This window comes from Acartia tonsa, chromosome 7 (assembly GCF_053477335.1).
Source record: "Acartia tonsa isolate MP-2025a chromosome 7, ASM5347733v1, whole genome shotgun sequence".
Classification (NCBI taxonomy): domain Eukaryota; kingdom Metazoa; phylum Arthropoda; class Copepoda; order Calanoida; family Acartiidae; genus Acartia; species Acartia tonsa.
Genome location: NC_137266.1, coordinates 43,413,126 through 43,436,523, shown reverse-complemented (window position 1 = coordinate 43,436,523; position 23,398 = coordinate 43,413,126). Strand labels below are relative to the sequence as shown.

At 31.8% G+C, this 23,398-nt stretch overlaps 2 protein-coding genes and 1 long non-coding RNA gene across 3 annotated transcripts; all 3 read right to left on the bottom strand.

Moving 5' to 3' along the window:
* Positions 1–1,748: 1,748 nt before the first annotated feature.
* On the bottom strand, positions 1,749–9,780 carry LOC145324561 (uncharacterized). Its single transcript, XM_080167144.1, has 10 exons — positions 9,748–9,780; positions 9,404–9,493; positions 9,092–9,128; positions 7,053–7,122; positions 6,661–6,703; positions 6,217–6,302; positions 5,954–5,999; positions 5,393–5,466; positions 2,236–2,319; positions 1,749–1,841 (listed from the first exon to the last, which is right to left on the bottom strand). The coding sequence occupies exons 1-10, from the start codon at positions 9,778–9,780 to the stop codon at positions 1,772–1,774; spliced, it is 633 nt and encodes a 210-aa protein (XP_080023270.1). The 3' UTR covers positions 1,749–1,771.
* Positions 9,781–10,044: 264 nt separating this feature from the next.
* LOC145323815 (uncharacterized) lies at positions 10,045–12,702 on the bottom strand. The gene is made up of 4 exons (XR_013881111.1): positions 12,573–12,702; positions 11,929–11,994; positions 11,274–11,328; positions 10,045–10,105 (listed from the first exon to the last, which is right to left on the bottom strand). It is a non-coding gene; the product is annotated as an uncharacterized LOC145323815 (long non-coding RNA).
* Positions 12,703–13,045: 343 nt separating this feature from the next.
* Positions 13,046–21,413, bottom strand: LOC145324560 (SET domain-containing protein SmydA-8-like). The gene is made up of 8 exons (XM_080167143.1): positions 21,312–21,413; positions 20,157–20,228; positions 19,545–19,635; positions 17,584–17,634; positions 14,610–14,687; positions 14,156–14,231; positions 13,722–13,783; positions 13,046–13,195 (listed from the first exon to the last, which is right to left on the bottom strand). The coding sequence occupies exons 1-8, from the start codon at positions 21,404–21,406 to the stop codon at positions 13,046–13,048; spliced, it is 675 nt and encodes a 224-aa protein (XP_080023269.1). The 5' UTR covers positions 21,407–21,413.
* Positions 21,414–23,398: the final 1,985 nt, after the last annotated feature.

Sequence of the window (23,398 nt, the reverse complement as noted above, 5' to 3'; positions counted from 1 at the left end):
GATTCTTTTTAAAGTAAAATGCTTATATTTCAATCAAAATCTATATTTTTTTATTTTTTACTGATCCACGTCATTATGCAAATCAAAAGAAAATCAATGAGAAAACGTTTGTTTTGCATTTTTCTCCACTTTTAAAAAATGATTCTGATAAAATAGCAATATCTTAAGGGATTTATGCATTAATTATAATGAAAAACAGTTTAAGGTAGATTTTATTGATTTTTCTAAATAAGAAATAATTGAAAAAAAGAAATTCTATCCTTATCACTTTAGAGGACAGCTGCTGACCCCCAGTCTTATGGATGAAGCTAAATACATGTTAAAGATAAAAATTACCCTGAAAAGTATACAAAAATGTTTTTTGATGTGTTAAAAAAATCCGTTTTAAAATCTTGATTTTGAGGATGATGGCCTTTAAGATGCTCTTACTGGTGGTGAAGGTGAGCTAAATGTTATCTAAGTACATGACCATTACAACAACTTGTCTATTAACCTATGTACCATTTTTTGTAGTCATAGCAGCCTCCAGTGGAGCCTCTCGACATGAAATATAACCATTATCTAAAAACTACATTATTTACTTTATGAATTTTAGTAATTAAAATTGCAATTTTTTTCTTTTTTAATATTGCTTGGCTGAAGGCTGCTATGACTACAAAAATTGGACCATAGTTCAATATATAAGTTTTCTTCAAGGGCATGCACTTTGATAACATTTAGCTCACCATTTCCACCAGTAAGAGCATCTTAAAGGCCATCATCCTCAAAATCAAAATTTTAAAATGGATTATTTTAACACATCAAAAAACATTTTTGCATACTTTTCAGGCAAATTTTTATTTTTTACATGTATTTAGCTTCATCCATAAGACTGTGGGTCGGCAGCTGTCCTCTAAAGTGATAGGGATAGAATTTCTTTTTTTCATTTATTTCTTATTTAGAAAAATCAATAAAATCTACCTTAAACTGTTTTTCATTATAATTAATGCATAAATCCCTTAAAAAATTGTTATTTTATCAGAAAATCATTTTTAAAAGTGGAGAAAAGGGCAAAACAAACGTTTTCTCATTGATTTTCTTTTGATTTGCATAATGAAGTGGATCGATAAAAAATACCAAAATATAGATTTTGATTGAAATATAAGCATTTTACTTTAAAAAGAATCTTTTTCTTTTATCATACGTGTTGCTTTAACAAATAGAAACAATGTACTGTAAAGCTGTACACTTATGGTCTACCGTAGACAAAATATCCAGGAAAATGTAGATTGCATAATGAAGTGGTTCGGGGTTTATATGAATTTTAAAGGCTGCTAGCTGCCAAACGGCTGAACGTTCAGAACACACCATTTTAAGCGGCATAAGATGGCCTACAAATAATCTGGAATGGCCAAGATCCAATGATGCACAGGGAAAGCTTCACTGAAGAAAAAACGCGTATAATAGGTCTTTTTCGCGCATTTCTCTGCACTGCGTGATAATTATGCATTATTGATTTATAGCTATTATAGAAATATTCGTTACCAGAAATATTTTACCGTGAACTGCACTTGATCCAAAGCTTCTATTAATCGTTTTCTTATAATTTGGGTACTTTTATTAAATCTTGATTAGGTTATATAAACGACCAGAGTCCAAACTATGCTACCAATTATATATAAATTATAATAGCTAAATTACTATATCGCATGACTCTTAATAAACCATAAAATATGCCTTGTAGGCCTCCCTTTTATATGGATTAGGAGTTTTTCACGTTTCACGTCCTTGTTTATTTGACAAAGTTGCTCTGAAGTTTAACAGCTTTCAATCTTCCCTGGATTACTTGCTTCATTCTTAACCTAAACAAGGATGACAATATTTATAAGAAGTAAAGCAAAGAAAAATATGGATTGACAAACGGACATAGTCAGTTGTAGAGGAGATGTACAGTGTCAAAAAAAAGTTCTAAAAAAATCACGAAACCTTTTTGATAAAATATGTATTGGTATATTGCAGCCTGACTAAAAGAGCTAGTGAGTTTTACGAGTACAGGAAATCTTAAAAAAAAAAAAAAAAAAAAACTCAGCCGCCTATCTTAATCAGATACCCAATTCCCAATATAATTAATTCTAACCTGGCCTAAAGTAATAAACAATCAAACAAAAAACTAGAGGTGGGGTGGGATTTCTTCGCTCGACTAGGCACTTTGAGGGAAACCGCCCTTTTTTCAGTTTAAATCTTCTGATTAATCACCTGAATTCATTTTCATCAATTCTATTGGATTTCTTAGCATCTGTGAGCAACCTCATTTCTGACTCCAACATTAAGGATAAATACCTAGATAATAGAATTATTATAATAGATAGTCAATCTTGGATTCTGTTAGTAACCTCATTTCTGACTCCAACATTAAGGATAAATACCTAGATAATAGAATTATTATTATAGATAGTCAATCTTGGATTCTGTTAGTAACCTCATTTCTGACTCCAACATTAAGGATAAATACCTAGATAATAGAATTATTATAATAGATAGTCAGTCTTGCTATATGTTAGTAACCTTATTTCTGATTCCAACATTAAGGATAAATACCTAGATAATAGAATTATTATTATAGATAGTCAATATTGGATTCTGTTAGTAACCTTATTTCTGACTCCAACATTAAGGATAAATACCTAGATAATAGAATTATTATAATAGATAGTCAGTCTTGCTATATGTTAGTAACCTTATTTCTGATTCCAACATTAAGGATAAATACCTAGATAATAGAATTATTATTATAGATAGTCAATCTTGGATTCTGTTAGTAACCTTATTTCTGACTCCAACATTAAGGATAAATACCTAGATAATAGAATTATTATAATAGATAGTCAATCTTGGATTCTGTTAGTAACCTCATTTCTGATTCCAACATTAAGGATAAATACCTAGATAATAGAATTATTATTATAGATAGTCAATCTTGGATTCTGTTAGTAACCTTATTTCTGATTCCAACATTAAGGATAGATACCTAGATAATAGAATTATTATAATAGATAGTCAATCATGCTATATGTTAGCAACCTCATTTCTGATTCCAACATTAAAGGACGCCTGCAAGAAATACCACGCTTTAACTGCTGAAAGACTGCCACAAGTAGACCCAATACCCCTAATTTAAAGCTTTCAGCTTCAATAACAAAAAAGTTCTAGTCATTTCAAAATAGCATTTTATATACAATGAAATTTTTGAAAGATTTCCAATGCTCATAAAAGAAAAAACAATTATAAATTACGTCGCCTAGACACAAAATTATAACCTTATCTTTGTCAGAAACTTAGATTGCTGGTAACTGATTACATTTCTGCAATAAAAACACCACATTTCATAGTCAAAATCTATGAAAAAAATTCGATTTAAATTGCATTTTTAAACAAAAATCATAGCGGTAACAAAGGGGTAAACTAATACAAGCTCAGCTGTGATTGGTTGTTAAGCTGATTCAGCCTTCTGATTGGCTACAGTACATTCGGTAAAATGCAAGTTAAACTTAATTTTTTTTAATGATTTTGACTATAAAAATGGGTATTTTTATTGTAAAAGTATAATTAGTTACTGGAAACCTAAATTTATGACAAAAATAAGCTTATAATTTTGTTTCTAGGCCACGTAGTTTAATTTCAAAGTTTTCAACATGAGCATTGCAATTTTTTCAAAATTTTCATTGTACATAAAATGTCATTTTAAAATGCCTAGAACTTTTTTGTTATAGAAGCTGAAGGCTTCAAATTTGGGGTATTTGGTCTACTTGTGGCAGTCTTTCAGCAGTTAAAGCGTGGTATTTCTTGCAGGCTTCCTTTAAGGATAGATACCTAGATAATAGAATTATTATAATAGATAGTCAATCTTGGATTCTGTTAGTAACCTCATTTTTGATTCCAACATTAAGGATAAATACCTAGATAATAGAATTATTATTATAGATAGTCAATCTTGGATTATGTTAGTAACCTTATTTCTGACTCCAACATTAAGGATAAATACCTAGACAATAGAATTATTATTATAGATAGTCAATCTTGGATTCTGTTAGTAACCTTATTTCTGATTCCAACATTAAGGATAGATACCTAGATAATAGAATTATTATTATAGATAGTCAGTCTTGGATTTTGTTAGCAACCTTATTTCTGATCCCAACATTAAGGATAAATACCTAGATAATAAAATTATTATAATAGATAGTCAATCTTGGCATCTGTTAGTAACCTTATTTCTGATTCCAACATTAAGGATAAATACCTAGATAATAGAATTATTATTATAGATAGTCAATCTTGGATTCTGTTAGTAACCTTATTTCTGACTCCAACATTAAGGATAAATACCTAGATAATAGAATTATTATTATAGATAGTCAATCTTGGATTCTGTTAGTAACCTTATTTCTGATTCCAACATTAAGGATAGATACCTAGATAATAGAATTATTATTATAGATAGTCAGTCTTGGATTTTGTTAGCAACCTTATTTCTGATCCCAACATTAAGGATAAATACCTAGATAATAAAATTATTATAATAGATAGTCAATCTTGGCATCTGTTAGCAACCTTATTTCTGATTCCAACATTAAGGATAAATACCTAGATAATAGAATTATTATAATAGATAGTCAATCTTGCTATATGTTAGCAACCTCATTTCTGATTCCAACATTAAGGATAGATACCTAGATAATAGAATTATTATAATAGATAGTCAATCTTGGATTCTGTTAGTAACCTCATTTTTGATTTCAACATTAAGGATAAATACCTAGATAATAGAATTATTAAATTAGGGTCTCAATCTTGGATTCTATGAGCAACCTCATATCAATTTTTAAAAATGAAAAACATCTCTCTATTAATTTAACATAGCTATCCATCCATTTATTTATAAAAGTTCATACCTCCCAAATATTTTAGAACATACAGGTACTGTAAATAAAGAAAATCTATCCATACTTCTTATCTAGCAATCTTTCCATCTATCAGTTTATATACCTCATTTTTTTTATAGTCCATCCATGTTTTATTTAATGAAAAATATTTAACTATCAATCTATTCATTTAACAAATCTATCCATCTATCTATACATCCATTCATTAAACTATCTACTCACGCATCCATCTACCAATCTATCTAAACATCTATCCATCTATCTATACATCCATCCTTTCATCTATCTATATATACATCCATCCATCTATCTATCTAACAATCCGTCGTTCTATACATTTATCCATTTAGCTATACATCCATCCATCATTCTATCCATCCATCTATCTATCCAATCATCTTTCTATCCATCCATCTTTCTATCCATCCAACTTTCTATCCATCCATCCATCTATCTATCTATCTATATACCTTCCAAATATTTTAGTACAGCCAGGTTCTATTAACTGAAGAACATCTATCACATGTTTGGAAAGACGGGAAACCTAAAAAATAATATATGACGTCAGAAAAAATTTACAATTATCCAATAAGAAGCCAGTATTCACTGTGGTAAAATATATAGCGGCCTCTCATTGGTTAATTGTTAATTTTTTCTGACGTCATAGTTCGACACTTTTACTGTTTTCTAATTATATGTAAAGCCCCTCTACAAGTCAATTTGTCTGTCTGTCCAACTTTTCGTTTTCTTGCATTGTAATTATTTGGTTGCTATTAGACATAGGCAGCTGATTTTTTTGTTTAGAAGATTTTGCTGACAGTTAAGCTTCTTCTCTATAACTCAATTAGTCAGTATGTCTGTCTTATAAATTGTTTCCTTGCGGGTATAATATTTTTTATAAATAATAAATGCAAACATCTGGTTAATGTACAATGTACATTTGAAAAGAATCAACAAAGGAAACTAAAAATCAATGCTGCTCAGATAAACGCTTGAAAAATCTTTCAAATAAATTAGATAGATTTTCTAACCTTTCTGAGATCATCAACAGATTTTATGTCCACAATATCCAAATATCTAAAAGAAATATGTATTTAATATCGGATTATATTTATGATAAAAGCCTTTTTTTATATGATTCTAAAGACAAATACCAAAGTGTGTTAAGAAATCACCCATGTGACGTTATAAAAATGAGGAAGATGAGAGGAGAAGTGAGTAAGAAAACCCCCAAAAAAGATACGGATAATCCCTCAATTTTAGTCAGTTTAAAAAAAAAATCTGCGTCCTTTACCTTCTTCTGAGAGCAAACAATAGATAATGATTTTTATGATAATTCTTGTTTTTTAACAAAGTTTCTTCTAATTCTAAAAGCTTTACCTAAAAAATAATTGAGTACATCAGAAGGATTGATTAAACCATACTGTAGAAAGACATTTCAATTTACAAAATTACGAAATAACATTTTAGGGGTGATTTATAAAATTTCCGTTTTAGTACAATACATTTTCTGTATGTATTCAATTTTCTTAAATTTAAAAAAAGAAAATTTTTAAACAAAATGTTAATCCAACTATAATTAAGGTTTTTGTCTACCGACTTTTAAAAACATGACTTATTCTTTTAAAAACTGGGTATATGTTACCGATTTGATGAACTATTTTTTTCCATGCTTCCTTAATATAAAACGAATGTTGACTCCCCCCCCCCCTGCAAGAAAAAATCTTAAAATAAATACCTCATCATTTAGATTCTGTATTGTTTGTAAGATATCAGTCTCACTATAAATTAATATATTTGATAAAAATTTGTTTTAAAAACATTGTACATTGTACGTACATTGTCATTCCTTAATGTGATTTTCTCATCTGCTATATAAGATAAACAAAAATTAGCATCCAATATTTAATTTACATTGTCCGTCGGTTTGTCAGTCATCCTATAAAATATAAATATTAAAAATATAAAATACAAAATACGTGGAAAGGATTCTTTTTTTCTATATCAAATAAATCTATTTTTTTTATTTTAACAAATGCTCGTTGTCCGTATTCCTCTTAATTTTTTTGTGCTTCGCCACTTATGATTGTTAAAATCCTTGCTATATAACAATTTTGTGACATTTTATACCTTTTAAGTTGACTGAAAAGATCCTTTTCCAAATGACAATTTGAGCAAACAAGTTTTTCTTTAATATCATCTAAAGTAAAACAAATATCATTATTAGAATTGTTACTCTATAACTAAGTTTGTCCGTATGTCCCTTCGTTTTAGAGAGATATAAATTAAATATGTTTTCTTGTTTATTGACGACTTTCTATTGAGATGGTAATAGGGAGGGAGGTTACATTAAAATATAAATTACACTGGTACCCAAAGTTTTAGAAACACTTCTCACAATCGTAAACTTTGGGTAATCTTACTAAATTTTATTAAATTACTAGTTCCTAAACTTCACAAACAAGTATTGTAATCAACAGATGAAGAAATTTTGTTTATCATTAATGGGTCTTTGCATCTATTTATCCCCATTGTCTTATCCCTTAAGATCTCTGGATGTCTATATTATTTTTGTATTTTTATTAATTCATGTGGTTTAGACTATATCAAAGCAATTGATAACATAGGTGTTTTTTTAAGGTTGATTGTAGAATAAATAGAACCACAATTTAAATAAATAGAAAGTGCCGACACAAAATGACGTTATACAATACAAATGACCAATAAGAGGACAGTATAAATCTTACCTTTGGTCAATTACAATTTACACTGGCCTATCATTGGTACTTTGTATTGTATGACGTCATTTTTTTGGAGGCACCCTACGCTGTTTACGATAAATAAATAAATAGAACTAGAACTCTAATCATTATATTGATTAATAAGCATTCATTGAAGAAACATTCTGGCCATATTATTGGTTAGAACGTGTAAATTTTGGTTTGTAAATGCAATTATTAATTTAACCAAATAAATAGATGAGTTTTCTTTCAAAAATAAATTACAAATTCTCGTCTGCTAGCAATTCCTTTCTAAGTTAGACGGATTATTGCGTCTGACAGCTCTTAACCCTTAACAGTCGGGCCCCTTGCCGCACCTAAATCAGTCGGGGGGGGGGGGGGGGGCGTTCAACGCCCCCCCCCCCCATATAATCTCAGTTCCTATTAGAGCTAGAGGGCTAAATTTTTTGTACAAGTCCCCTGTGTTATGATGAATTTCCGATCTTAAGTAAGTCAAAGTCAATTTTCGCTTCCTTCACCCTTTTATTTAACAACCTTTGTTTTTAGGTCCTTTTTTACTTAAAAATTTCAAACGGCTGTAATTTTCTTATTTTTGAAGCTAGAAGAACAATTTTTTTGCAGAAAATGTTTATCTTTATGTAAATTTTATATTTGAAATGTCAAAATATAAATTTCAGCGGCCGCAGCTGTACTTGGCAGCTGCCAGCCGCCGCAGTCGGCGGTCGGCGGGAAAACGGCGGTGGATCTTTATGAAATTTTAATACGTTATGTAGACATGTAAGAAAAGCTTAAGTTTAAAATTTGAAGTCTCTAAGTCAAAAATTGAGGCCACAGGAGCCTTTTAAAGATTTCTGGAGACCTGGAGGATCAGGACCTGCAGGATCATACCTGGAACCTGAAATTGACTTGAACACCTGTATTTCATATAAGGATGTACTACTAGAGGATATTTTAGTATTTTGGCAAGATAAAATACTTTGTTTAAGTCAAAAAAATATTTTTGCTCTTTACCTGGATGACCCTGCCAGGTTTGCTGGCATCCTGTGCCCGCCAGGATGAAGATATTCAAAAAATTCAAACTCTCAGTTATGTGTCATACCCAAACTTAAAAAGTCACGCAGTTTGGGCTCTTTATCTTTCACACACAGAAAATGAGATAGAAAAAACCGGATGGGGGGGGCGTTCAACGCCCCCCCCCCCCCGACCGTTAAGGGTTAAAGGATATAGTTATTTATCACATCATATTATAAACAGTTTTCTGCTGATATAAAAATGTACAATTATAAGATTAAAACCTTCAGCATCTTGGTTTTAATATTATGATGTACATTTTTATATTCGTAGAAATCTAGATTTAAAGATTTACATGCTCTTATCCACCGAATATATCAATCGCGAAAAGCCATACTGGAAAAGGATATTTCTTACCTTTCACTACTTTACAGAAAAATCCCTTACAATCGCACTTAAACAAAACAAAAATGTTATAAACGTTTTCATTACTTTAAAAATATATTTTTAGAAAATTCTTTTTCTATCTACTTATTTTCAAATCTATAAATACATTTTTAAAAAAACCTATCATGTATCTATTTCTCATTCTATTGTCAGACTGTCTGTCTGTCCGTCTGTCTCTCTATATATTTGTATAAGTGTCCAGTTGTCTGTCTATCTATTTGTATGGTTACCTATCTATCAACCTATCCATATATCTATCTTTCTATCTATTTATCTATCTACCTTTAAAGAAGAGAAATAAGACCCAAATTCAGTAGAATCTAAACATCTAACACATTGACAATCAAACAACCATTCTTCTTTTAATTTCCTCTAAATAGACATAAGATAATTATTCTTTCTGTAATTATATAAATTAGTAAGCCAAAGATCTCGGAAATAGCTGCTCAAATTGGGTTGTGCTTTTTAGGGAAGCTTTTCTATTTTCCTGACTTCCACCGTCCTTCCCCAGAGGCTAGGGGCGAATACACAAGTAGCATAAAGTAATAATGATAAAAATTAGTGCGACAGAAAAATCACGAAACCTTGTATTTGTTAAATTTATTCTTTATTAGTAGTGGCGGTGCCCTTAACAGAGATATTTTTGGTTGGGTAGACATTTTTTCTTCGGCTGCATTGACTTTTTAAACGCACAAAATAGCCCAAAACCTGAAATTTATAATAAAATTCCCACAAGCGGTGTGGCGCTCCTTGGATCTATTGCAGCAAAATAGACACAAAAAAACAACAAAGAAGCCTAAGCATCCTTTGACCTAAGAATGGAGAACTAAATGGATTTATTCATGAAATATTAAATTCTAATTCATCACAAAAAAACAAAGATAAACATACATCCTGTTACTTAAGTATCTATAGGTTGGTACCTGAATTATAAATTTGGAAGTGAGATGGTCTGTATATCTTATACACAATTCTTCCCCCTCCCTAAAATATTTAAATAATGAAACAAAAGAATAAAACAATGAACAAAATTACCCTTTATATACTCATAAATTAAAACAACCAATCAAGATTTGATAAATGTAACCAAACAAACATTTTTAAAACTTTGAGTCAGGAATAAGGTATATATAACCAACAAGCGAAATAATAATTTAAGCCTATTTCACTATAGCTGCTTAAAACTTGTTTTTGGGAAGATACAATTGTTAACATCAAAACATTCATAATATGGTAATTGATATATGATATGGATATTGTACCAGATTTCCATGTACTCTAATAAAATTATACTCACAGCTGGCTAAAATAACGATACCCCCATCCACATCCTTTAACCAATTTAAAGAAATTAGCGAATGCTCGCAGGGAGTAAGGGAGGGGACAATAGGCAATTAATTCAATTTAAGAGTTTTTGAAGAAAGGCCATGAAAACCAGAATAATCCCGAAAATATGGTGGAAATTGTAAAGTGATTGTTGATTAAATCTAGAAAACCATAAACTAAGAAAAAAGTTCCAAGAAAAAAAGCAATCATTTGAAAATAAGATTACCAGTATTACAGACTGACATAACCATTCTGTAATTAATTACTAGAAATATCTCCCTGGATCTCTTCAGATGACAGGGAAAGAGAAAAGAGATTTGGGGGCAAGTGATGTGAACACGGAAAAAAGGGGCAGGCAGGCGTGTAGCTGGATGGGCAAGTATATGACCCGCACGCCTTCCTGCCCCTTTTTATCCTGTTTATTTCCCCCACCTCCCTTCTCCATTTCCCTTTCTCGTCTACTTTTAAAAAGGAGGTGGGGATGAAGGGAGTGAAATATAGTATGGGAGGGGGGGGCGTGTATTTATATTTGAACTACTCTCTGTCTGCAAAACTATATATATTCATAACTAACATAGCGAGTAACGGCATTTCTTGCGCAAGTCCCTAAACTCAGTCAGAAACTGCTAAATTCTTGCACATTCCCTTTAAGCCAGTCCCCAAAGTCTGAGACTCCTAAAGATTGAATATTCGATCCATTGTCCCCTCCCTTACTCCCTGGAATGCTCGACGTGTTAAGCTACGGTCGCGGGTTAAAAAAAACATTTACATTAATAAACTAATAATCCTATTTTAAATATCAAAAACTAATATTTTTAAATCTAACCTTATATTCGTTTTAGCTCTAAACATGGCCTTTTCTCTTGGGTCAAAAGTTGCTTCTAAAAAAATAATACTATGGCAATTATTAAGTAATCAGACAGGTTTTTGACTGTTTTATTGGTATTTTATTTTTCATCCTAACAAGACATAACCATATTTTCAATAATCTTTTACAATTAAGTAGATTAAGATCATACAGTCGGACATGCGGACATACATGCAAATACTAAAGACGTTAAAGCTATACCAACTGCTGTTAAGTCAGATTTAGGACATCAATAGTAAGATTAGGGGGGATGTCTTTGCCCAAAACAGGTGCAATGCACATGGTGCTTCCATACAAAGATTTTCCAATTAAAGAATTGGTTGTCTGCAACAGTTGGGATGTTATTGCAAGGGATATGTGCGCTAGCGCTACATGCACTACTTAAAAAAGGATAACAACATCCATAAAAGCACAGCTCTGAAATGGTAGGATAATAACAAACATTGACACATGTAGAGTGTCAGAACAGAATAAGCAGAATATGAATGTAGTAAATTAAGATAATTAAGTTTAAATTCTATAGGACAAACCTAGCATGTCTAAAAGAACAAACCGTTACGGACGAACGTACGGACCGACCCTAATTATAGAGGCGCTACTAAAAAAAGAATACCTAGATTAGCAGCACAAGAATGGGAAGCCACGGCTAATAAAGGAAATAAAACACGGCCATCTTTTCCTATAACAAATAACATCTTTTGAATCAAAAAATAAATTGGGGGGAGGGGGGGGGGGGCATCGCATCATCTATTAAAGATCTACAGGATCATTAAAAGAAAGTCATTAGTTATAATTAATGTTTAAAAATAAAAATATTAATAACACTTTCTTTTTTTCTTAAGTGTATTATTCTCCTTTATGCTTAAGGAAAATCTAAACTATTAGTTTATGTCAAAAAGTTGCAATTTTAGTTGACCGAAACGCAAATATTTTTCCCCTTCTATGAAACTTATATGTACATATTAAAACAAAGTACTGTTTAACGCAAAGATTTTGTATATTGATGTTTGTCCGTAGGTATGTTCGCCCAACATATGAAACGATTATATCTTGCCCTCTTATGAAGTTATCAATAATTAAAAGAGATACTTTATAGTTAAAAAAAATACTTAATAAAATTATGAACAGTCCTTAATTGGTCGGCCAAAAAAACAGGACAATATAATTTTTACAGAATTCTGCATCCTTTGACCTCAATGGTTCAAAAAATCTCCACTCTCAGCTTTCTATAATCACCAGACTTGAAACAATATTTACCTGTGTAACCAACAGAATTTGTTTTTAAAGCTCCAAACACATGTTGAACTTGTTCCTATTTGGCGTTCATACCATATTCTATAAATTTTTAATAGTAAAGCTTCTCTGAAAGTCTTAGCTTATTTGTAACGTATTGTTACAGGAATCAACCCAAACTTTATTATTCATAATTATAACATTGCAATGTAGTGCAACTAAAAAACAAATTCACAATCAGATTCTTAGGTAAGATAATTAAGTCTGGTTATTGTTAAGCCTTCCAGGGACTATAAATTACACTGGTACCCAATGTAATAAAACTAAGACCCTCATTGGTTTGAAGAAAACCTTGGGAACATTTAGTAAATCTTAATTGGAATGTACAACATTTTTTCTAAAGAGATAATTAATTTTTTTCTTCATTGGGGGTATACATCAATTCATCAGGATTGTCTTATTTCTTAAACCTAACAATCAATGAAAATCTAATCAATTTATGAAAGAAGGAAGAGTGATTGTGTATGTTTATGCCAAGTCACGTGACTATTTAACTCATATTCGAATAAACACCATTCCTCATTGATACTAGATTGTGCCAGGGTGGTCTCCAGAAACTTCCAGACCCGAGCTAATCCTTCACATACCTGTATTACCAAGCATGATTATCACCATATGTAGCGCAGCAATAGATAGTTCTAATATTTTTTCCTTTCAAGAAAAATCAATGTAAAAAACATGCAAAATCAATAGAAATAGGGGAGTTTCCCTAAATGTGTCTCTTAGAGCACAGAACCCCCAACCCCCAAACAATATTTAGAAAAAATTTAAAATAGGGGAGGAGGGAGTTTTTCGTGTGTTTGTGCTTAACTTTATGGCAGATTAGGTCAGGCTTTATTTGGTACAGGGTAGCCCTGTAGGGTTAGATAATCGAAGGTAGAGAATCCGCAAAGTTAGGGCATCTTGCAAGAAAACAAAAAACTAGCCTCCGCCATGTTTATTTAAATTCATTTCAAAGCTAGACAAATTGAGGGAAAGCACTAAAGTATGATATTGCAATTGCAGAAAGGTTTAGGTATTGAAATCTTTCAATAAACAGGCAACATAAGCATTAAATTACAAGATTTATGTCTGTATGTAACTAAAGATATCAGGAACGGATTTCCTCATCACCTTAGTATCTGATTTCCAATCTTCAACATGGCTCATAAACATTTCCAAAGCTTCTTTATTTTCTAAATAAACAAGGATGACAATATCCAAAAGTAACGAAGCACAAACAAATTCATGGATGGACAAACGGACAAAGTGAGAAATGGAGCACATGTTCAGTAGTCATACAAAGGGAAAGAGAAAAAAGAGAGATCTTCAGTCATTTAGGAACTGATAAATTCACGCTCCAGCCCATATGTTTCGAATTATAGAGTAGCTTCCCTACTGATAAATATATAGTAGATTTATCATAACAAAAATACTAATGAAAATTAATAAGAAGTACAGAAAACAACTAAATAAATCACTAAATGAACATTCAAAAGAAACATGGGCAATTAATATACAGACGGACATACCTTGATTATATCGTAGCTGTGCTACGAAAACTATACCTAGAGATGTTTGAGATGTTAGAATAACCCTCAATATTGCCAAAGCGCTGTAAGCCCAATGAATAGAAGAATAATCCTAAAATTAGTTTGTGTTAAAATAATGCAAATTAAAATCTGGCAACCATGTAGCTTTGCAAAAACAATCTTATGTCATTTTAACAGAATACAGATTACACTTTTATCAAAATTTTTAACAACATTTTATTTGCTCTGAACTTTTAGGTACTTTTATTGACATTTTAATTAGTTGGTTCCAAACAAGCAGTGTCTAAACTTTTCAAACAATAATTCTAATCTAGAGAAGGAATTTTTTTTAAAATCATCATTGGAGATTTTTATCCATTGTTAGTTCATTGTCTTACCCATTTAGATCCCTGATTAAAAAGAACAAAGAATTATTAACTTATTATCAAATGCATAAACTGACATACCCTACGTTACTAAATAAAATCACCTCAATTTGTGGCTGAAGATTTTTTCCACTGAAGACTTTGCATTCTAGTTCATGATTTGGGTGATTTTTACATTCTTCCTAAACATTTAAATAATCTTTATCATATTTCAAAACGTTAATGTCACAATTACAGTTAGGTTTTTATACTGTAATTTATACATCATCCTAATTTTAACTTCAATTCTGTTATTATAATGAACATATGACAATGATTGAAATTGATACCTTTTTACTAATTCTTTAGAGCACATAAAAAAAAACAATTGTAAAATATAAAAACTTATCTATGGTAGTTTTTATCTATTAAAATTTAGATGATCATAATTGACATTTGCAAATGGTAAAATATTTATGTCATAACATTTTATACATTGTTGGTTAATTTATTTCATTTTTTTCTTTAAATTTTTTAAGTTATGATTGAATTTTCCTTGAAAACTTTTCCAATCTTTGAATTTTCTTAGATAAGCCCCAATTGATCTGATGGCTTTACTAAATATCATTAGTAGTTTTTGGACAGACCAATAATTATCATACAATATTAGTCTCAAATTTATTTATTTGTACAGCATAGCAAATGTATATGTTTGTAAAGGAACTTCAATTTTGTTGGGGGTGATATGCATTTATTGTGTTACGTCTCTGTAGGGGATAACCTCCCTTCCTGAAAGACCAATCTCTTACTCTACCTTCAAACTAGTTTAAATAATTTTAAGTCAAAATCAAATGATAAATATTAGTCCATTTTTTCAAAGAACACAATGAACTTAGAATATAAAAGACTTTCCTATAAAAAACTATTATTATTTCAGTAAGTTAATTTGTAAATAGTTTCTCAATGTAACAAAAGCATACTTCTTTTAGTACATACTTATCTATTTTGTCCCTAACTAACAGGGTTGAAAGAAAAGTTATTGCTAAAAAAACAGAGTAAATGTAGATTTAATTTTGTAATACAATGATGTTTACAATAAACCACCTAAAAATAGACTTTAGAGACCTACCTAAAACTTATAAAGAAAACGGTATTATCCTCATAGGATTTATTATTCAATTTTTAAAAATTTTATACCTCCCCCCTGACCAAACTATGGAGACGGCACCCTTGCCTGCCTATCGATTATAAACAGAAAAACTTATCCCTTTATTGGTAGCATTTAGAATATCCTTAAGTAACAGGATGTTTGTGTGTTTGTACCGAAGGATCTCTCTAACCGCTAAACCGATCGGGTTCTCCTTAACAGGGTAGCTTCTCATACGACCCGGGATGGTTTATAACTATTTTGGGGGAGGGTACCATCACCCTCAAAGAGATATCACAATAAAATCGAAAAAAATTGAAATATTCCCGCCGCATAGTGTCGCTAGCGTAGTGGCACTGCGTAGAGACATGAATTTAACAGCTGATCGCAACACAGACAAATTAGTTCTCAAATTAGATATTTAAAATAAAAAAAAATTTAAATGCCACTAGAGGCCACTAAGGGCTTAGCCGCTGGTTTTAGGTATTGCAACACTTTGCCAACATACTTTTTACTTTATCCTAAAAAATGCATAGTACATAACAACAACTATCCAAAATTTGGGTGGGTCATGTATGTTTTTACAATATTAAATTTTGTCTCTTAAAAGTGCTCTTAGATACCCTATAATTAAGACTGGTGTCTTCACATCTAGCCTTAAGGGGCTTATCAACAAGAAGAGGTAGGGGTGAATCCACACACTTAATATTTGTTTTAAAAAAAAGCTTAAATTTTATTTTCCTTCATTTTTGGGGGTGAGGAGGAGAGGCAAAGTTTTTATTAAAAAATAAAGGGCCTTACTGTTGAGAAAATAGCTCAAAACCAAGACAGAACTTGTAATTATACTCAATTTGGCTATTTATTGCGCAGCAAAAAAGTTAACAATTAATTGTTTATTTCTGCACATTATATGAACATATTTTGTTAGAAAGATATGAAAAATCTTTGTAAAACTTAAAATTTAGAATAAGGAAGCGATAATGAGAAAAAAGATATTAGATTTCAATAGCGCACTCATAGATTTTTAAAATTTAAGAGAAGCTTCTATGTGACTAAAATAACATAGAAGAATCTTTATTTTCTTGGCTAGTATTAAGAAAAGATGGCTGAAAGATACCTGATACTAACAAGCATATACTACTCCTTTCCGTCTATATAGAATGCTGTAATATGCATTCCAGTGGTCTGCAACATTTGTTTATCTTTTTATATTCGCTTTCATAGATATTATAATCTTTGTTTATCTAAATAATGCTTTATCTATGAATCTAATAGCGGGGCTACTCTATAACTATTTACATACCTTTCCACACATGGGCCACAAACACTTCTCACAATAGCGGGGCTACTCTAAAACTATTTACATACCTTTCCACACATGGGCCACAAACACTTCTCACAATAGCGGGGCTACTCTTTAATTATTACATACCTTTCCACACATGGGCCACAAACACTTCTCACAATAGCGGGACTGCTCTATAACTATTTACATACCTTTCCACACATGGGCCACAAACACTTCTCACAATAGCGGGGCTACTCTATAACTATTTACATACCTTTCCACACATGGGCCAAGAACACTTCTCACAATAGCGGGACTGCTCTATAACTATTTACATACCTTTCCACATATGGGCCACAAACACTTCTCACAATAGCGGGGCAACTCTATAACTATTTACATACCTTTCCACACATGGGCCAAGAACACTTCTCACAATAGCGGGACTGCTCTATAACTATTTACATACCTTTCCACATATGGGCCACAAACACTTCTCACAATAGCGGGGCTACTCTATAACTATTTACATACCTTTCCACACATGGGTCACAAACACTTCTCACAATAGTGGGGCTATTCTATAACTATTTACATACCTTTCCACATATGGGCCACAAACACTTCTCACAATAGCAGTTTTACTTTATACCTATTTACATACCTTTCCACACATGGGCCACAAACACTTCTCACATCTATGGTCTCCATTCACCTGAAACAATTGTTTTCAAGAACATAACTTTGCAGTGATCTTAAGGGATAAGACAATGAATGATAAATTTATTTGCCTCCCCAATGACGATACAGTATACACAAAATTATACCGTCTGTAAATTACAATTAGTTGTTGAAATATTGAAAACTCAAATTAATGAACCAACCAAATCAAAATCCATTAAAAGTCCCAAAAGTTGCTGAGCCAACGAATAAGTAAACGTTATCCCTATGTCCCCTCCTTCCTTGGATAGCAGCAAACATTTTTGGGGACCTTCAAATAGATTCCTAAATTTACTTTTAGAGTAGCTGAAATTGTATAAATGATTTTTTTTAAATGTTTCAGTTTGTATTCAAACTGTTATTTGCTTCAAGAATTTTTTTTCTAAATTAGACAAATAGACACAAAAAAATCTTGCAATCGAAATTTTACATTAAAGCTTTTAAAAACCTACTTACTTAGCCCCTAACAAAGTCTTAAATAAAACAATTTGGGTAATATTCCCATTGTCAAAAAGTTGCTCCTGTATATTAAAACAAATATTTGCTTGCACAACCTATGTTAGAAAGTTTTAAATAGTCAGGTACAACCACCAGGACCTTGTCATACACCACTCCAACCTTACCTTGTCTAGACAGAGAGACAGGTAAATAGTCAGGTACAACCACTAGGACCTTGTCATACACCACTCCATCCTTACCTTGTCTAGACAGACAGGTAAATAGTCAGGTACAACCACCAGGTCCTTGTCATACATCACTCCATCCTTACCTTGTCTAGACAGGCCAGACAGACAGGTGAATAGTCAGATAAAACCACCAGGACCTTGTCATACACCACTTCATCCTAACCTTGTCTAGACAGGTAAATAGTCAGGTACACCCACCAGGACCTTGTCATACACCACTCCATCCTTACCTTGTCCAGGCAGGCAGACAGACAGGAAAATAGTCAGGTACACCAGGACCTTGTCATACACCACTCCATCCTTAACTTGTCTACACAGGACAGACAGACAGGTAAATAGTCAGGTATAACCACCAGGACCTTGTCATACACCACTCTATCCTTACCTTGTCCAGACAGACAGGTAAATAGTCAGGTACAACCACCAGGACCTTGTCATACACCCCTCCATCCTTACTTTGTCTAGACAGACAGGTAAATATTCAGGTACACCCACCAGGACCTTGTCATACACCACTCCATCCTTACCTTGTCTAGACAGGCCAGACACACAGGTAAATAGTCAGGTAAAACCACCAGGACCTTGTCATACACCACTCCATCCATACCTTATCCAGACAGACAGGTAAATAGTCAGGTACAACCACCACGACCTTGTCATACACCACTCCATCCTTACCTGGTCTAGACAGGCTAGACAGACAGGTATATAGTCAGGTACAACCACCAGGACCTTGTCATACACCACTCCATCCTTACCTTGTCTAGACAGACAGACAGGTAAATATTCCGGTACAACCACAAGGACCTTGTCATACACCACTCCATCCTTAACTTGTCTAGACAGGATAGACAGACAGGTTAATAGTCAGGTACACCCACAAAGACCTTGTCATACACCACTCCATCCTTTCCTTGTCTAGACAGACAGACAGGTAAATAGTCAGGTACAACCACCAGGATCTTGTCATACATCACTCCATCCTTACCTTGTCCAGGCAGGCCAGACAGACAGGTAAATAGTCAGGTACAACCACTAGGACCTTGTCATACACCACTCCATCCTTACCTTGTCTAGACAGACAGGTAAATAGTCAGGTACACCCACCAAGACCTTGTCATACACCACTCCATCCTTACCTTGTCCAGGCAGGCCAGACAGACAGGTATATAGTCAGGTACAACCACAAGGACCTTGTCATACACCACTCCATCCTTACCTTGTCCAGGCAGGCCAGACAGACAGGTATATAGTCAGGTACAACCACAAGGGCCTCGTCATAAACCACCCTCTCCCAGGCGGATATGTTCCTTAATAATAATGTTTATAAAAGTTTCTGTTAACAAATCGGGCAGTCGATCTAGCGCAATGACTTAGAAAAAAAAGAAATAGAAAATAAAAAATAGAATAGCTTTAAACCATATAAGGACATATGCAAAGATTCCCAAAAACTGAGAAGTCAATTAGTTAAGTGGTTATTGAGATCTTAACGTACATATAAAGAAAAAACTTTACATATTAGAATATTATTCGAACAAAAAGTATACAACTTCATAGAATTTAAATTTTGCAAGTTGTTAAATTTACAATATAGATAACAATTTTAGCTTTAAAGAATGTACATATATTACAAAAGACATTCTCATACATCCGTTTGTCTAGGAAATTTAAGTATTAAATCTTTAATTATTTTATTTGAGGGGAGGTAGTGGGGTCGTTAGAAAATTAAAATTTAATTACTATGCTATACCTAACCTTAAATATGAATCAAAAAACGTTTTTATGCTTTTTCGGTTCTCTTTTTTATAGTTAGATTGGTTAGAAATCGTACCTGGAAGCCAGAAGAACCCGTCCAATTCCAGGTTTCTGTGAAATCTTCCAGGGTTGACAAAATCCACCCAATCTAAAAAAATTATGTTATTAATAGTTGTCTTTCTATCGATTTGTATATATTTTATCTAACTGTCTTTTATTTATACCTATGTTTATATAAATGCCTAGCACAACAGCTGACTGTACATTCAGTACATTTATCTTGTTTATATTTATTCCATCTACATATTTATCTATGTATCTATTCATCTCTATATATCTACCTATGTATCTATCTATCTCTCTATACATACCTATGTTTATGTAAATGTCTAGAACAACAGCTGACTGTACATTCAGTACATTTATCCTTTCTATATTTATTCCATCTATTTATCTACCTATTTATATATATATCTCTCTATGTATATCTATGTTTATTGTTTATATAAATGTTTAGAACAACAGCTGACTGTACATACAGTACATTTACAATGCTTATATTTATTCCATCTATATATCTATTTATATTTATTTCATCTACAATCTACATATATATCAACCTATGTATCTAACTATTTATACCTGTGTTTATATAAATGTCTAGAACAACAGCTGACTGTACATACAGTACATTTATCCTGTTTATATTTATTCCATCTATATATCTACCTATGTATATATCTATCTTTCTATGTATACCTATGTTTATATAAATGTCTAGAACAACAGCTGACTCTACATTCAGTACATTTATCCTTTTTATATTTATTCCCTTTATTTATCTACCTATGTATCTATCTATATCTCTATACATACCTATGTTTATGTAAATGTCTAGAGCATCAGCTGACTGTACATTCAATAGATTTATTCTTTTTATATTATTCCATCTATTTATCTACCTATGTATCTATCTATCTCTCTATGTATACCTATGTTTATTGTTTATATAAATGTTTAAAACAACAGCTGACTGTACATACAGTACATTTATCCTGTTTATATTTATTCCATCTATATATCTACCTATGTATATATCTATCTTTCTATGTATACCTCTGTTTATATAAATGTCTAGAACAACAGCTGACTATACATACAGTACATTTACAATGTTTATATTTATTCCATCTACATACATATCTACCTATATGTATCTATCTATATATACCTGTGTTTATATAAATGTCTAGAACAACAGCTGACTGTACATTCAGTACATGTATCCTGTGTCGGTTCCGTACAAAAGCAACATTCTAGACTCATTCTTGAAATATCTTAAAGCATAACAAAAATATTACGTAATTATAAAACAATTGTATATTTTGACAAAAAGCATTAAATGCACATCAAATTTATGATAAGAATAATTTCAGCTGCACAACCAGCTTTTAGGGGCTATAAACTTGGAAAGGGAAAGTGGTGCAGACTAAAACCATTATAAAACCTAAATAAATCTGTGTGAAGCTTTACTAAAATGAAAAATTTAAACGGTTTAATGTATAGTGAGATCTCGACATAAAATAAAAAAAACAGGGAGGGGGGGATTAGGGACCCTCACAACTTATTTTTTCCAGACGCCATTTCTCCTCGGAGGTTTAATGCACCCTCCCCAAAAAATTATGAATCTTCCTCTGTAGCTTCACTGTAAAGTAAACAATATGAATCCAGCTGTTAGCAAGATCTTAATTAAGCTACACATTAGGATTACTTTTATCAAATGCTTTGCTAAGTTCAAACTGACAAACATTTAATATAAATTTGTAATTAAACTTTTGGTACTATTGTAATTTACAGTCCAATATTCCTCCACCCTCCTTGGTTTTTATCCATTAATTATCTTGTTGTATCTGCGCTACTTATGGATAATATTGCTTACCAAATTATTGACGCACTTGTGTAATAGCTCAATCGTATTGCAAATAAGGTCAAACAATTTTTGCAAATTCCATTGCAAATTTTTGAGAATATTTTGATGTCTTTTTTTTTGTAAGCACAGCTACTTTATAATTAGTAATTTCCGTAAGTTTGTCATAATGACTATCTGTTTCTTTTTATTTCAAACTTACTTCGACCCTCGTGTTATCTTTTTTCCCATTACAAATTCCACAGGGAAATAGACTAAAAAAACTTTTTAGATCCGACGTTTCCAAGAATTTTTGACTACAAAAAAATCTAGAACAAAAAGAACAGAGAGATATATCGACTCATTTAAAAACGTTATAAAGAATTAAATAATAATTATAATAAAAAAACGTAATTAAAAAAGCTTCGCTAGCAGTATATATAACCACCCATGTTATATTGCATTTGAAATAGACAGATAATACGCGTATCAAAGAATCGTCATACCGCTTATACGGTTAGTTTCAGTAGCAAAGCAAATCTAAAAAAGTGTTATAAGTTGGTCCATCGGTATCATATTATAACTGATTATTTAGGGGCCTAAATCTAAAAATAAAAGTCTAAAACCATCACGGGACCAATGTGAACCTTTACTACAATGAAGAACTAAATCGGTTTAGTAGCTATCGAAATCTTTTTACAAAAAAACCTTACTACTTGATAGTTTGAAATCGTTTTAGTCTAAACAAGGATGACAACGTCGAAGATAAAGAAGTAAATATAAGATCATTGAAAATAACGTGATCTTTTATAAATGATTTAATATTAATATTTTTTGTTGCTTGACTGACATACTGACGGATTAAGTCAATTGTGTGCTAGACGCATATGGGTGTAAGGAATCTTAAATAAGTGCTGAGAAAAATACCATTCCTCTTAATGTTTAAGGCAGACATACAGACGAATACTTGATTTATAGAGTAGATTCACTTCTAAAAACATCAAAGCTTTGGACAATATTGTGTTTGTTTGGATTCTTAGATGGGTCTGTGGACAAGTGCGTAGCACAAGTTTGGTCCCTGCCTTGGACAAGATGGCGAAGCCGCCCAAGTTCCTGAGGCCTGCTACATTCTTCTGATCTTGGATTCTTATCATTTCTAGATTGTCTGCGAATTTGATTAATGCTAAATTCCTCTTCCCCATTTACATATTTATGGCAAAAATTGCATGGATACAGGGATAGGCCTATTGATATAAAAAAAAAATCATTACGCAAACTATCCCAATATATAAAGTAAGGTTTTTTCGTCTGTAGCTTAAGATATTAATTACTACTAAACCAATTAAGTCTCCATTTTAGAGAATGAACAGGATAAAATTCCACCTTGTTAAACATTTTTTTGCATCAAATTT